The sequence below is a fragment of the Synchiropus splendidus genome, chromosome 9 (genome assembly GCF_027744825.2).
Source record: "Synchiropus splendidus isolate RoL2022-P1 chromosome 9, RoL_Sspl_1.0, whole genome shotgun sequence".
NCBI lineage: Eukaryota > Metazoa > Chordata > Actinopteri > Syngnathiformes > Callionymidae > Synchiropus > Synchiropus splendidus.
In genome coordinates this window covers 7,413,182-7,426,841 of record NC_071342.1, presented here as the reverse complement: position 1 = coordinate 7,426,841, position 13,660 = coordinate 7,413,182, and the positions used below count along the sequence as shown (strand labels likewise).

The window sequence follows — 13,660 nt, the reverse complement described above, 5'->3', positions numbered from 1 at the left end:
AGCTCCTCCGCAGGACGGAGGGAGGGAGTCATTGTTTTCAGCCCCGGTTGCGAAACAACAGAGAAGCCGGCTTGTTGCAGGTCACGCTTTCCCTTACAGTCGCTCACATGACCAGCCCTCCCCAATACAAATGCCCATCCTAATGGATGGTTCATGCAGCTTACAGACTTTGGCAGCGAGAGAGTTCACCACACTGCAGGCGCTGCAAACTAAACAAGCGCAGGCTCCTGCTCTTCTGAATATTTGAATGGAATTATGTCACTTCAGCGTCACAATATTGCCCGCAAACCAAAGGCCAGAATATCAGGGCAGACTTTCTGTGAGGCCAAGTGTCGTGTTGCCCGGGCGACTGCTCACACGCGACAACCACCATGTTGTGTCACGGCTCGTTGGAGATGCTAAACGACGCAGTGACCTTCTTCACCAGCACAACTGGAGTTTGCAGCTCGTATCAGCATTTAAAGGCTTCAAATTCTGAGCTGCAGATTTGATCAGTTTTTGGAGGCGGAGTCTCTCGAGTGTTCATCATAACAATTCCTCACTTGCCAACACCTGATGCAGCTCTCAAAACACAACTCTGGTTACCAGGTCCACTCCACAACACCCAATACTGCTGACTCGGCGCCTGAGTCAAACGTCTGACCTCGGAGTGGGATTCTGCTGCTGTGTGGTGAACAACTTTGTAACTCGAAAGGAATGGAAGAGATCTCATTTTTATTAAGCATGATTTATATCTATTTAAGAGTTGCACAAGTTGTTGCACTTTAAAAAGGTCAACCAAAACAGACTGGAGAATCTGTGACCTGTGAATATGTGAATGTTATTTTTTTATATTTTATGAATATTATTTAACATATTGATGAAGAATAATACAAGAGACGGGATGCAAACTAGACTAAGTAACTAAGTACAGAGTATTAAGTAACTACACCAAGTTAAAATGTCAAATAATGTAATTTTGATAAAATAAAATGCTTTATACGTTTTATTTTATATATTTTTTTGGTATTGACTGTTTTCTTTTGATAGAATGTTCCTATTTACACATCAGTAAAATTAGATTATTTTTTCACATAGATTTACTATTATACATTAAGACAACTTCTAGTAACATTATTGAACATGCTTTTAATAAGATGTTTTATTATTTATTTTGGCAATATCATTCACTTTGTGTTATACAATTATTTCTGATTATAAAAATAATAATAATAAATTTTCAATGAATTAGTGTAAAAAATTGACCTCTAGAATTGACACCACAAGACTTCTGTTTGTGGTGCTACTTAAAGGAACAAAACCTCAAACAAATAAGGTCACTGACGAAGAGCCTTCATTTGTGTGCAAGAAAAAGTGAAAAAAATAAGGGAACCACCTTTCATACGACAGAAAAGCCAAAATCCCTGATGGTTCATCTGACAAGATTCTAATATTAGAAACCGGTGGTTAATAACAATAGAAACAGGTGGCTAAATGACTCACTCAGCAGCTCACGCAGCTCACAAGTTTTCCTGAGTGTGTGATGGATACACACCTCTTCCATGCGGAAGGACGACGGCTGGCGCGGCAGGCTGAGGAAGGGCGGCACCCTCTGTGGCGGGAGGGTGGAGCAGGGCGGCAGCAGCCTCAGCTTGGCAGGCAGAGGCGGTAAAGTGGACTGACCCACGCTCAGGGACACCGGCATGGGGTGGCTGATCTGCAGCGGCTGGTAGAGCGGAAGCCTGCGCAGGCTGTGGGTGTGGAAGTTGTGAGGTGGAAGGAGCGGCTCCGCCCTCAGGAAAGACGGCTGGAAGGAAAGCAATCGTGGTATTTGGTTAAACGGCTATGACGCATTGTCATTACGTTTCAATGCTTCCTCCGCTGATCCAGAGTCGGGTCGAGGGGGCAGCACATGGACTTCCCTCCCGACAAAAGCATCCACTCCCACAGTGGCAGTCAACTTGAGAGTTTCCAGGATCATTTTACATTTTTTGCTTAAACATCTTTTTAGCTTAAACATTCTCTTGGTAATATATAATATTTTTTGTTTCAACTATATAAAAGTTGATATATATATATATATATATATATATATATATATATATATATATATATATATCAACTTTTTGTGGTTTGTTTTATCAGTACTTTTCTTTTTTTCATTTGAAAATTTGGAAAATTAAAAAACATTTCATTCTAGTATTTTAATTTATTGCAGTCCATTCCTAAAAACCCAGTGGGTTATTATCCTTTTGCTCATGCTGGGATCAGCCTGTACCGTACTCTGAGCTGGGAACTGTGGGCCGAATTCAAATGCAAATTGAAACAGTTGTTTGTAGCTGATTTTATTTTACCCCTGCGGCCCTTTAAAATAATAGTTTTCGCTAAAAACTAAGCAAAAAGTTCCTTTTAATAGTGAAATAAAAATGCATCTGTCCAAAATTAGAAGAAGGAAGAGAAGGAAATCAAGCCAAACAAATAGCCTCATCATAATGTGGACAATGTTTTTTTGGGGTGAGCCACTCACCTTATAAATATTAGCTGCAGCAGGTTTGGATGGTGCTTTGCGTTGAGGTGAAGACCTGAACATGGACTGTGACTGGATCGGACTGGTTGGTCTGCAGGCCTCCATGGATCTAAAACACAAAGGAAGAAAGTTACTGCTCACTATCCTCAACCTCGAGTCAAATATTCCGAGCAGCAAGGGGAAAGACAAAATCTGAAGACAAAATTTTTCAGTAAAGAAGTCAAGTCAAGAAATAAATGATAAAGACAATGTAATTGTAATTACAAATATAATATTTGTAATATTTGTAATTACAACATAATTACACACATTAAAACAAAGCAACAACACAATGAATACAGAAACAGAAAAATTCATCCATGAAATGCTAATTTATCTTTGGATTATACATAGATTTTCATATATTTTTTAATAATACAACTAATACATACACAAAAATCTACAGTGCTACACATACAGATAATACATATTTTTAGACAGCCTTATTTAACAAAAATACTAATACTAATAAATAAATAAATAAATAGATCCAGGTTCTGCAGTTAAAGAGTAAGCCTACCTTTATTTACCTGAATTAACTTAGGTATTAGGTATTGCATTGAACATTACATTGAAAACAAAAATCATATTCAAACACACCTGACTTTGGCTTTATGTGTTTGTCCTTATTATTATGATTATTATTACCACCATTTATGTCCATAAGTATAGTGCATTCAGTCTATTCAATATTCATTATGGATGCACACTATTAATTAATTTAGGGTGTTAAATTGTTATAAATATGAATTATTTAATCTAAATGTTTGTACTATTGAAAACGTATCATTAAAAATGTTTGAAAGGGATTTCAACTAATTTAAAGAAAAAGAAAAAATAATCATGTCCGAGTACGTCACGCTCTCTGTGTCCTGTGAAGATATATTGCCTGTGTACTGTGTGTACTGTGTGTTCAGACAATGTTGGAGCGTAAATGTTGTCACCTGAGTTTCTCCAGCGTGCTCTTCCTGTCGGCGAACAGGAGGCGCAGCAGAGTCTTCCTCTTGAGAAAGACCCCGGCGGTGACCAGCAGCAGGCTGATCAGGGTGACCAGGACCACCACGGTGATGACCACGCTGTCGGCTGATTCCATATATGACAACCCACACATTAATACACACACATGCACGTCTACAGCACGAGTGACAGGACACGGTGCACAGAGCAGCAGAGTCAGAAGAGAAACCCAAAAGTATGGCGCTGGCGAATTTATGACTTGGAGGACTAGGACTTGTCCAGAAAGATATACAGCATACAGAGTTGGGAATCAGAGGAGGAGCAGACCTGCCAGTCTCATGGGTCCGCTGTCGATGCTTCCCCCAAATCCTGCGCTCTCACAGAACGGCGGAGCCCAGTGAGCCTCGCAGTGACAGTTCTTCTTGTTGTTGCACACCTGAGGAGGGTTTGAAAGATAGATGTGAGTGAAGTCAGTCAGGCATCCAACAGTAAATGAGCTCTGGTTGGAAACATGAATCGCAGTCGTGTGTTCTGATTCTGATCAGTGGAACACGTGCGACGGGACAGAAGCATAGGTCCGGGATATTTCCAGACCCGGCACCAGGTTCCAGATTCAGTGGGAGGACAGAGGTGAGGAGGTAGCAGTGCAGCTGTGAGGGATTTACATTTTCGCCATTGTCTCCTCCTTTGTGTGTAGAAGCCTCGGACAGCGGTGTGTGGGAGCGTCATGTCAGGGAAGGGTTTAGCACACCAAAAAATGAAACATTTATAACTGTGATGTGGAAAAACCTAATCTGCGGACAATCCTTCCGGCTCAGTGGAAAAGTCTGACCTATAAAAAATGGAACGATAACACGGAGAGTTTCACCTTCTCCCTGAATAAATTGCATTTTTCACAGACCTGATTCTTTCAAATCTCATATTTTATCCAAATCTCAGCACATGTACTCAGTAATTGAAGTGTTTTTGCGTGTAAAAAACACAATGCATATCAATGAAAATAAATGTAACAGGAGATTCTTCACTGCATTTTAGTTAAGATGCATGTGTGTGTTAAATACAACATTACAAATGTTTTGAAAAAAGAAAAAAAATCCTCTTCTTGCTCACTGCCGCTGTGCGTGCTGTGCTTCATGAGCTCATTTCTATGAAAAAATTTATCTACTTCTATAGCAAAAAAGAAATGTAAGGCAACAATTTTTGGATAAAAAAATGGTATAAATTTACTGTATTGAATTTGTTTTATTATTACTTTTTTTATCCTACTTTTTTCACCCATTTTTTTAAGGAACAACCCCGGAGGTATGTGTTTAAAGGCCAGTTGTTCTGACGTTATTAGATGTTGTTATTATTATTATTATTATTATCAAATATTATTAATCACTCACCCCACGGCCGTTGCACTTTCCGGAGCACTCGTGCACACCAAAAACACTGACGTTCTGGCACTGGCGGTTTAAACACACCTGTGAAGACGGGATCATTGAAATGATTTGAAATTGATTCAGCCCAAAAAATTAAAAGAAACGCTGCAAACCAGATGAGCATTCATGACATAGTACAACAGAACTCAAATTATGATGAAAACAGCAGCACCCAACTTTTCATGGCGCAAATCCACCAAAACAAACTTCTTTTTTTTAACACATTTACTATATTATATTGAACGCTGTTTTTTTTTATATATTATTTTTTCAATAAATTATGGTACAATAAATTTTTGTGTACTTGTGCGTGGGAAAAAATCATGAAAACAACATGCTTTTTTAAAAATGTATTATGGCCGACAATATTGAAGGTATAACTAGTAAAGGCTTTTATTCTGAAAAGGAAGTGGGAAACGCACCATTCCAGCTCCACACTTGGTTCCAGCCAGGACCAGTCCGGGGTCCGGCATGTCGTCCCCGAGGTAAACATGAGTTCCCCGACAGAGGATGCGCCCGCCCTCTTGTAGAGGGATGTTAGTTTCAATGGAGACGGCGTTGGTTCCGATCACTGGGCGGTTGGCGCCGCCTTGACACTGAATCTTGCCACATTTTGCGTCACTGATTCCAACAAACACAAGCACAAGAAGGATAAATAGGAATGAATTGTCATTGTCAATTGGCAAAACATTTATAACAATTAAGTTGAAAAAAAAAATTATGAGAAAGAGCCTTTGGTGCGTCAATCCTGTAGCCATTAGCACAATGACATCAATTGACAAAGAGCTTGATAATGGAACTCACCCACAGGGAGAAGTCTTACCAACAATTAGCTGACGAGAATCACGTGAAATGATCCAGGAGAACTGAACTGAAGTAGCTGCGTTCACTCTTAAATGACTTCAGGAAACTAATCTTTCAAAACGTCTGCTGAAGGCGCCACTTAAGCTAATACGTTGGGATTCTCCGCCGTTACCTTGCGTCACATTTGGCAAAAGAGCCTTTGGAATCTTTTCCACAGTTCCCGTACGGATCCCCGGCAGAGTTGACTCTCTGGAAGCAGATCCCAGGGGCAGGCGTGGCTCCTGCAGAGGGACGAAACCGTCACGTCATCCTCACAAATGGACGGTTTATCATGAAATGTAAGCTCATTCGTAATGATTTAAAAATAATGTTTGATGGAAACGATACAATAATAAGACATTTGTGTGTCACTTTTTTTTAGCAACCTTTACACATATTATTTCTTGTACATATTCATGAAATCAGATAAAAAGTAAAATGAAGGTAATATGAAATTATAAATTATGTATCAAGCAGAAAATTACAGTGATACATTAAAAAATAAATGAATAAATAAGTGAAAAATACATTTATCTTTAAAATAAAAAGAAATAAAAACCAAAAATAATAATCAAAATTAAAACACATTCTAATGTAAAAGTCCTGTTTTTGTAATTACATGTCTGTAGAAACTTTTTTATAAATAATGATACACATACCATCAAACATGGTCAACATTCGTTCCCTGACACTTGCCAATTTTTATAATGATAATGTATTTTTTATATAATGCCATTTTAATCACCTTTCCTAAACCATTATGAATTTCTGGAAGTGAAAATACATTTTTAAAACTTTAAGTCATGTACTACTAAGCAAAATTAGAACGCTATAAAGATTTGCGCTGCATACAAGACACACTTTCTGAAATTGGAAATTCAGTATTTATTTTTAAAGATACAGCCATGAAACTGACTAAAGCAAGTATTTTAATCGCCAGCTGGGAAGCTACACTTCTTTGGTGTCTTGGAGTGATCGCTCCGATTTGGGCTATTGCATTAGTAGCAGTAGTAGTAGACGTCAGTGGAGCTTGAAACACACATAAGCCATGTTTTCAAAGACAAAGAATACGAAGTATCAGTCACCTGCTCCCCACAGGGTGATGCACTGCTGCTCGTGGGTCTGACAGATGCCGTTGTAGCAGTAGCCGTCCACGTGATGGCAGGCGTGACCGTCGTGCAGGTAGACGTTGGCCGGGCAGTGGGGACTGGTGCCGGTGCAGAACTCTGGCAGGTCGCAGGAGTTGCCAGACTCTCGGCACATGGTGCCGGCAAGCTTGAGCTGCCGGTACACAAAAATGGTTTCATGAAACAGTGTACTGATTTCCAGAATCCACCAGATGGCACTGTTTGCTCTTCAATGGAACCTCACTGGTTTTTAAACCAAGAGTGCCATCTACCGACCTCTCAAAGTTAAGACACTGCTTCATCAACACTCTTTCATGACACCTCTTCTACCCTCCAGTAGTCCGCATCATGGAGGTGAAAGAACGTCGGCCAAATAATAGTAAAAACTGATAAGTGATTTTAATGAAACACATTTTAATGAAGTGATTGGGACAGGTGAACATTTTAGAGTCACCACACAGGTCATGATAAAGCAGAGGTTCTCACCTGGCAGTCCTCACAACACTGGCCATGGGCGCACACCGCGTCGCCCTTCAGCATGCATGTGGTGGCGTTGCAGCACGGATTCATACATTCCTGAAGGAAACAAAAGACAACAGGATGCTGACCAACATGTGGACCTGATCTCCGCTCAGGAGACCCTCACTTTCCTCCCCACCAGATCCAGAGTCGCAGGTCAGAAGAGCACGCTTCCTTTTCAGGGGATCCCCCCGCTCCTCCGCCTGACCTTCAGTCCCCAAGAGTCACGCAAACAAAAGTTCATGTGTTCTGCACTTGATGTGTCTTCACTGGAGAAACGGCTTGATGGTGAGATACATCAGATAAACGTGTGAAAAGATCTTCAGCTGATGGAACATTACCAACGCTTTCCAGACCTTCTGTTTTCTGCCACACACCGAAGTGGTGACAAATCATTTTGAAAGTGTGACGCTCACTCATCGCAACCTGCTGTCTTTGTTGCCACTTCACATCCGCTAAAAAGACCGAAAGAGTTTGATATGAAAAGCAGAGGAACCGAACAAACCAGCTTACTTCTTAACATTCACTTCGCTTCCTCAGGTGCGCTGCACTTCGTGTGAGCGGGGAACAAAGCGTGTGTAGGTGGAAGCCTGCGTCAGAGTGTCTCGCTCGCTCCACATATCCTCAGCAAGCCGAGTCCACACCCCCCCCACCCACCCAGCACAGTTTGTTTCTTCTGTCACAACACTGGAGGGTGGTTTGATTAATGGGCTGTCAGCTCGGCAACCACGTCAAAAGCATAACCTGTCGACACCTGCTCATGTGATGCAGAGAGAAAGTGTGTAAAGGAACTAGTTCGAATGGAGGTCTCCGCTAGCTCTCAGAGCTCCCGTGTCGTCCAGAGTGTCTCAATGTCAAGAGAATATTCAGTCTGGTTCATTCAAGGATCAAAACAGGCTTTTAAGTTCCGCCGTTTATGGGATCGTTACCATTTACATGTCAGTATGAGGTCAATGGCTGCGTTTCTGAAACTTCAGAGTGGACCTCTGTGGCTCAAAGAGGCAGGGGAGGCTGTGTGAAAATGGAAGTAAATGTCTTTTCTCGGTGAAAACAGAGGCTCTTTCAAGCCCATTCACTTTGATACATTGAGAGAGGAGACGTGAAGCCAGGACCAGCAAAATCTATAATGGACAACAAATTAGGTAATATGTATTAATAATTGATCATAATTTTCTGCATTCAGATGCTAAAAATACCACTTTCACCACATTAAATATTCTCACATTAAAATAAAATGTCTGACACAATAACTGGAGTTGTCCAGTTACATTACAGGTATATGATCTGAAGTGGTGACTGCAATACTTCTTATGCTTGTGACATATGAATCTTAGCTTTTCCAACGACTCTGACAGTCGCAGTACTGTAGGAAGTGTTGGTAAATGATGTGAGGTGCGGAACTAATAAGGCTTTATTTATTAATGTCCACAACTGGGTTTCCATGATAGTTTTAGCACAAAATAAAAGCCATATTTCACAAAAATAAAAAATAAAAATCAACAAAAACAGCTACACTTTGAACCTGATATCACGTGCCTTCTTTCAGTACAGTTTTGGGGTGAAATTGTGACAAGTTCGTGGCAGACTTCAGATGCAGTGAGAGAGCAGGCGCTCACGGTTTATTTTGGCTTCATACGTTCTGCTTCCACACAGGTACACCATTAGACGGTCACGTACTCCGAAGACGGTGCAGACGTGGAATTGTGGAAAAAGTGTTTCCAATGCAGCATCATGAAAGCATAAAAATACTAGGCAATATTTTAGAGGTTTTCACAGGTCTCTATTAACACTTTTTTCCCCACAATATTTTCATTATTTAAGTGTAATATGAGCCTGGCTAGAGAGAGTGCAGCAGCAGCAGAAACTGAGCTGTTTTTATGACACGACACTCAGACTTGTTTTTTAAAACTAAAAGAGTTATTGGAGAAATCGAACATGATTTTAATTATTTTTATATACATGTGAAACAAGGATTAACTAGGATAAATAAATGTATTCTTTAATGACAAAGACAGACACTACTCTCTGACTCACCTCGAGCTCGCCACAGTCGCACTCCTCTCCTTCCTCCACGTAACCATTTCCACACTTCTGACCTCCGTACAGCACTTTCACCTCGGGCATGTTGTACAGGCACATCCCCACACCCTTCTCCAGACTGGCAGCCAGGTCCTTCTTACTGCAGGTGCTGAAGACTGTGGGGAAGGGATACCTGCGAATAAACACACAACTGGACTCAGAGCTGGGCTCTTCTCAAGGCAGAAAAGTCTTTACAAAAGACAAACATTTTCATATTTTCTTGCAATATTTTACATATTCATGAAGATTTTTTGTGGTATATTGTGGTATATCCTTTTATTCATTAACAAAATCACTCAAAAACAGATTTCCAAGTGATGACATTTTGGTGATGTTGTGGATCTGTCAATCATTACACCTGCTACAATTACGCTCAGAGATGGGGACTGGAGTCGCACTTCGAGACTTGATCTCGACTCAAGGGCAAAAGACTCGAGACTCAACTCGGACGCGTGCACAAAGTTCTGTCTTGTATGTGTCCATTCTGATCTCCTGCCCACCTGACACGGTTCATTCACAGAGCTCGCCTGCGCACCCCTCCCAGCAGGTCACTTGTCAATAACCAAAGCGCTTGCTATGGTACCGTTCCCTTACTGATGGCAAGTGTAGGGACGAATAACAGAGTTGCCAAGTGCAACTCCACCAGGTGACGAATCAAACATGCTGTATCGACGGCGTCATGTGTATCAGACATCTCAAAGTGCATCCCCAGAAGTCAGTTAAGAAACCAACACCAACATAGTGGTATCCGCACTAGTTCTGTGTAGGATAGACCTTTCACTCACATGAATCCGATATTTTCAGTCACTGTATCTAATACCGGACAGTTTATCAGCAACGTCATTGAAATGATGACATCACCGTCCCGTCTGTTACGCAGCATACTCATTCCATTCATAGGACTTGGACTTGACTAGGACTGAAGTTGACTTGGAATCGTGACCAGAGACTTAACTTGTGAGCATCTCATCTGATTTGAATTTGACTATAAATGATAACAGACTATAAAATGTATAACTGTACAGCTGATGTAAATGTAGAGAGGACGAAAAAGTTAGCAGCTTGGCGCGGGTCCACGTGCTCACCGTGCATTCATACAATCGCAACTCTGTAAAACTTACAAGACAGCAATGCCATGCGGGGCACATACGGGTAAACCTGGGTGTGGTGGGTACGAATCCATGGTATGGGCTTTAGATGGGCAGACGCATGGGTCTCACATGGATTTTTCAGTACGGGCTCCACGACAGATGTCCATAAGAGCTAACAGGATGGGCCCCCAATGTGTACGGGCTGGGAACACGCGGGTGGTAAGAGTAAAGGCTACTTGTGAATGCAAAAAAAAAATTTCACAGATTACATTTTCTTTCAGACAGAACTGCCATCGCAGAAAACAAAAGTGTTTAGTCAATGAATCGTTGTCAGTTTCTGTCATAAACATGCCAATGTGTGTTCAAAGGTGGTGAAAGAACATCCTCCAACACAGCACGATGTATAGGGAGCGTGTCAGAGAAGCTTAAGGCTTGTTGAAAATTGTATGTTACACATATCAGCGTGGAGTCTGGCGGTGGACAAGTGGGGGAGGGATGAGTGGGTACTTTGCCAGTGCCAGAGGGAGATTTGGCTGCTGCAACTGCATGGATATTTCACTGCTGTTAGCAGAGTACAGGGAAGCTGCTCCAGAGGGAACTGGAATACTAAAATGGAGTAAATCTCAAATCATGTCAGGAGAATTTGTGTTTAACCGCCAAACTGTGTAGCTTCGAGCTGCGATCTTTGACTGGATAAACATGAGTTCAGGTTCTCCCACATGAAACACACATGAGGAAATGTATTGGGACTCAGCCACACAACAGCAGAATAATTCCGACACTTTTGTCTCCGGCCATGACAGTAAATAATAAGAGAGTGTCTTCATGTGTGTGTCGACATGTGCAGAACTGTGCTGGATCAGAAGGTGCGACCTCCAGATGGGTTATCTGTCACCCACCAGGAAACAGGTGCCCTCTCTGTTCCTGTAAGTGTCGCACTCTAATCCTCACATATTGTTCACGGGTGGATGATGAGAACGCGGCTGGTTCCTGCCTGACACAAGTGACCAGATACTTCAGGAGGGAAGCACAAGACTTCGCAGCCCAGGATGAGAACAAACGCACAATCAGGGACAGAATCAGTGCCACCGGCTGAATGAGGCGGTCAGTGAACTGAAGCAAATCGATTTAACATGAAGAAACGGCACATTTAGTTCTTGATAGTTGACTGCGATGGAGAGCAGACGCGCATGGACGACAGGGGCTTCTGGCTTCAATCAGAAAACACGATAAAACGTTAAATATATTGGGAGCAATGAGACCACTACCAGTGCCTTTTGTGTCTGATTTCATGAGCTCTCAAAAATGTGTCCAACAATACAGTATGTTCACAGATCACAGTGTTTGCAAATACATGAAGTATATAACACACATTTTAGCCCAATGATTTTGCCACGTCATTTCCAAATGATTGAAAAATGTAATTGAAAAAATACATCAACAAGTCTATTTTTTTTCTTAATATAAGTATAATTTCCTGGATAAAATCATGAATTGTTGGCTTCCACCTATGTAGGATCAGTTTTACCGTGCTGTACGTGAGAGTAGTTTGGATTAAATGTTTGTCTGATCAGAATTCTGTTTTTCAGATCGTGGATGACGTGCTCATGTAACTGCAATCCTTGTGAGTTCAAATTTACTGCCCTATATTGTAAAGGGGCGTTATAAGGACAACAGCAGGAGAGATTTATGCCTTGAAGTTGTGACTTTTTTTTAATGCAAAGCATAACTGGGGCTGTTATTGTGGAACCACCTCATGTTAACTGGAAGCAACTTCTAGTCAAAAATGAAGATGAGATATCTTAACCAATTGTCATGCAAAGAAATTTCAATAGAAAAACAAAATTCTCTCACCAAAGCAGGATTTGTACTCCACGGCCGTTACATTCTCACCACCAAGGCACCAAATACCAAGTGACTTTTATGTTCTATGTTGGAGAACTGGACTTTTCCAGTCGTATGTTGACGCTGAAGTCAACCCTCAGTGTTGCGTGTTGAGGCATTAGAAACACATGGTCCGTCTCCCGTGGCATATCCTGATGCTGTGGGAATTGCGTTAGCCATGGGATGGCATTCCTTTTGCGCTGTACACACCAATGTGTCACTTGACATATAAAAAGCATGATTTTCAGTCACGGTGAATTGGACGGCACATAAGGGGCTGTCCAGTATAGACAGAACCAGTAACTCAGTGAAGAGAGCTTTCGATTGTCTCCCCCGCCTGTGTCTCAACCCTTCACGCGAGGAGGGAAAACCATTTTACTCCATGCATCAACACGCAACACAAAAGTCCAGTTCCCCGACGTCAACATATTCCGCCATGGGAGTGAGGATGGGTTGCCACAGCAGAGTTTTGTTCTGATGAATATTAAACAGCTCTGAGAAAATGACATCTTATTAGATCAGGGCACAAATGGAGTTAACTTAACCTCTAATGCACTTCCACTCCAGTCCCACATCTGGGCTCCATTAGCATGCAGATTTGGCCACAGAAGCAAAGCCCCAGTTGCATCTGAAAAGGCATTCAAGCCAACGGCCGTGTTCACAACGGTCTGAAATCATGAAATAATCTCAGAACAGTTTGGAAATGAAATCTCCCTGATGGGGTTTATTATCACAACCAGCACCACATGGCAGCTTGGCTGTCAAACAAATTCACCAAGCAAAGAAGTGCAAGTTTCCCTGGATAATTTTGGCGAGCCGCCCCGGCACGCTCTCCAGGTGGACTGTTCTGGAGTGGAACTAATTTGGCTCGGCGCACCACTTACGCACAATCTAATTAGTCATATTCATCTTTGTTTGGTACTAAAGTATGTCAGTTGCACTGGGGATAAGAAGGAGACATCAATCATGTTCTCTCTTCGGTCCAGGACACTCCTGCGTCGCTAATTCAGCTAGCATTTGGACTTCACTTGAGCTCGTGTTTGCATCTCGCTTTAGAGTCATTTGAAGAGCTCAAACTACTATGAGTTTAACTTCGGCAGTGGCAGTGTGGTGGTCGGTGTTTACCTGACTGTTAGCAAGCTAACTCTTTTACAGTCAAACTTGTCAAATATGTGCTTGTACTCCTACAAC

General features: G+C 41.7%; 1 protein-coding gene across 2 annotated transcripts in view; it reads right to left on the bottom strand.

Annotated features, from left to right (window-relative positions):
• The window catches only part of adam12b (ADAM metallopeptidase domain 12b), a 68,577-nt gene that overhangs the window by 2,834 nt on the left and 52,083 nt on the right, over positions 1-13,660 (bottom strand). For both annotated transcript variants that reach the window (XM_053875582.1, XM_053875584.1), the window contains 10 exons: positions 9,450-9,627; positions 7,383-7,472; positions 6,855-7,050; positions 5,903-6,011; positions 5,349-5,547; positions 4,891-4,968; positions 3,830-3,938; positions 3,490-3,628; positions 2,507-2,615; positions 1,535-1,786 (listed from right to left, as the gene is read on the bottom strand). In XM_053875582.1, the coding sequence (XP_053731557.1) occupies positions 1,535-1,786; positions 2,507-2,615; positions 3,490-3,628; positions 3,830-3,938; positions 4,891-4,968; positions 5,349-5,547; positions 5,903-6,011; positions 6,855-7,050; positions 7,383-7,472; positions 9,450-9,627 (1,459 nt within the window). The remainder of the gene's footprint in view (positions 1-1,534; positions 1,787-2,506; positions 2,616-3,489; positions 3,629-3,829; positions 3,939-4,890; positions 4,969-5,348; positions 5,548-5,902; positions 6,012-6,854; positions 7,051-7,382; positions 7,473-9,449; positions 9,628-13,660) is intronic.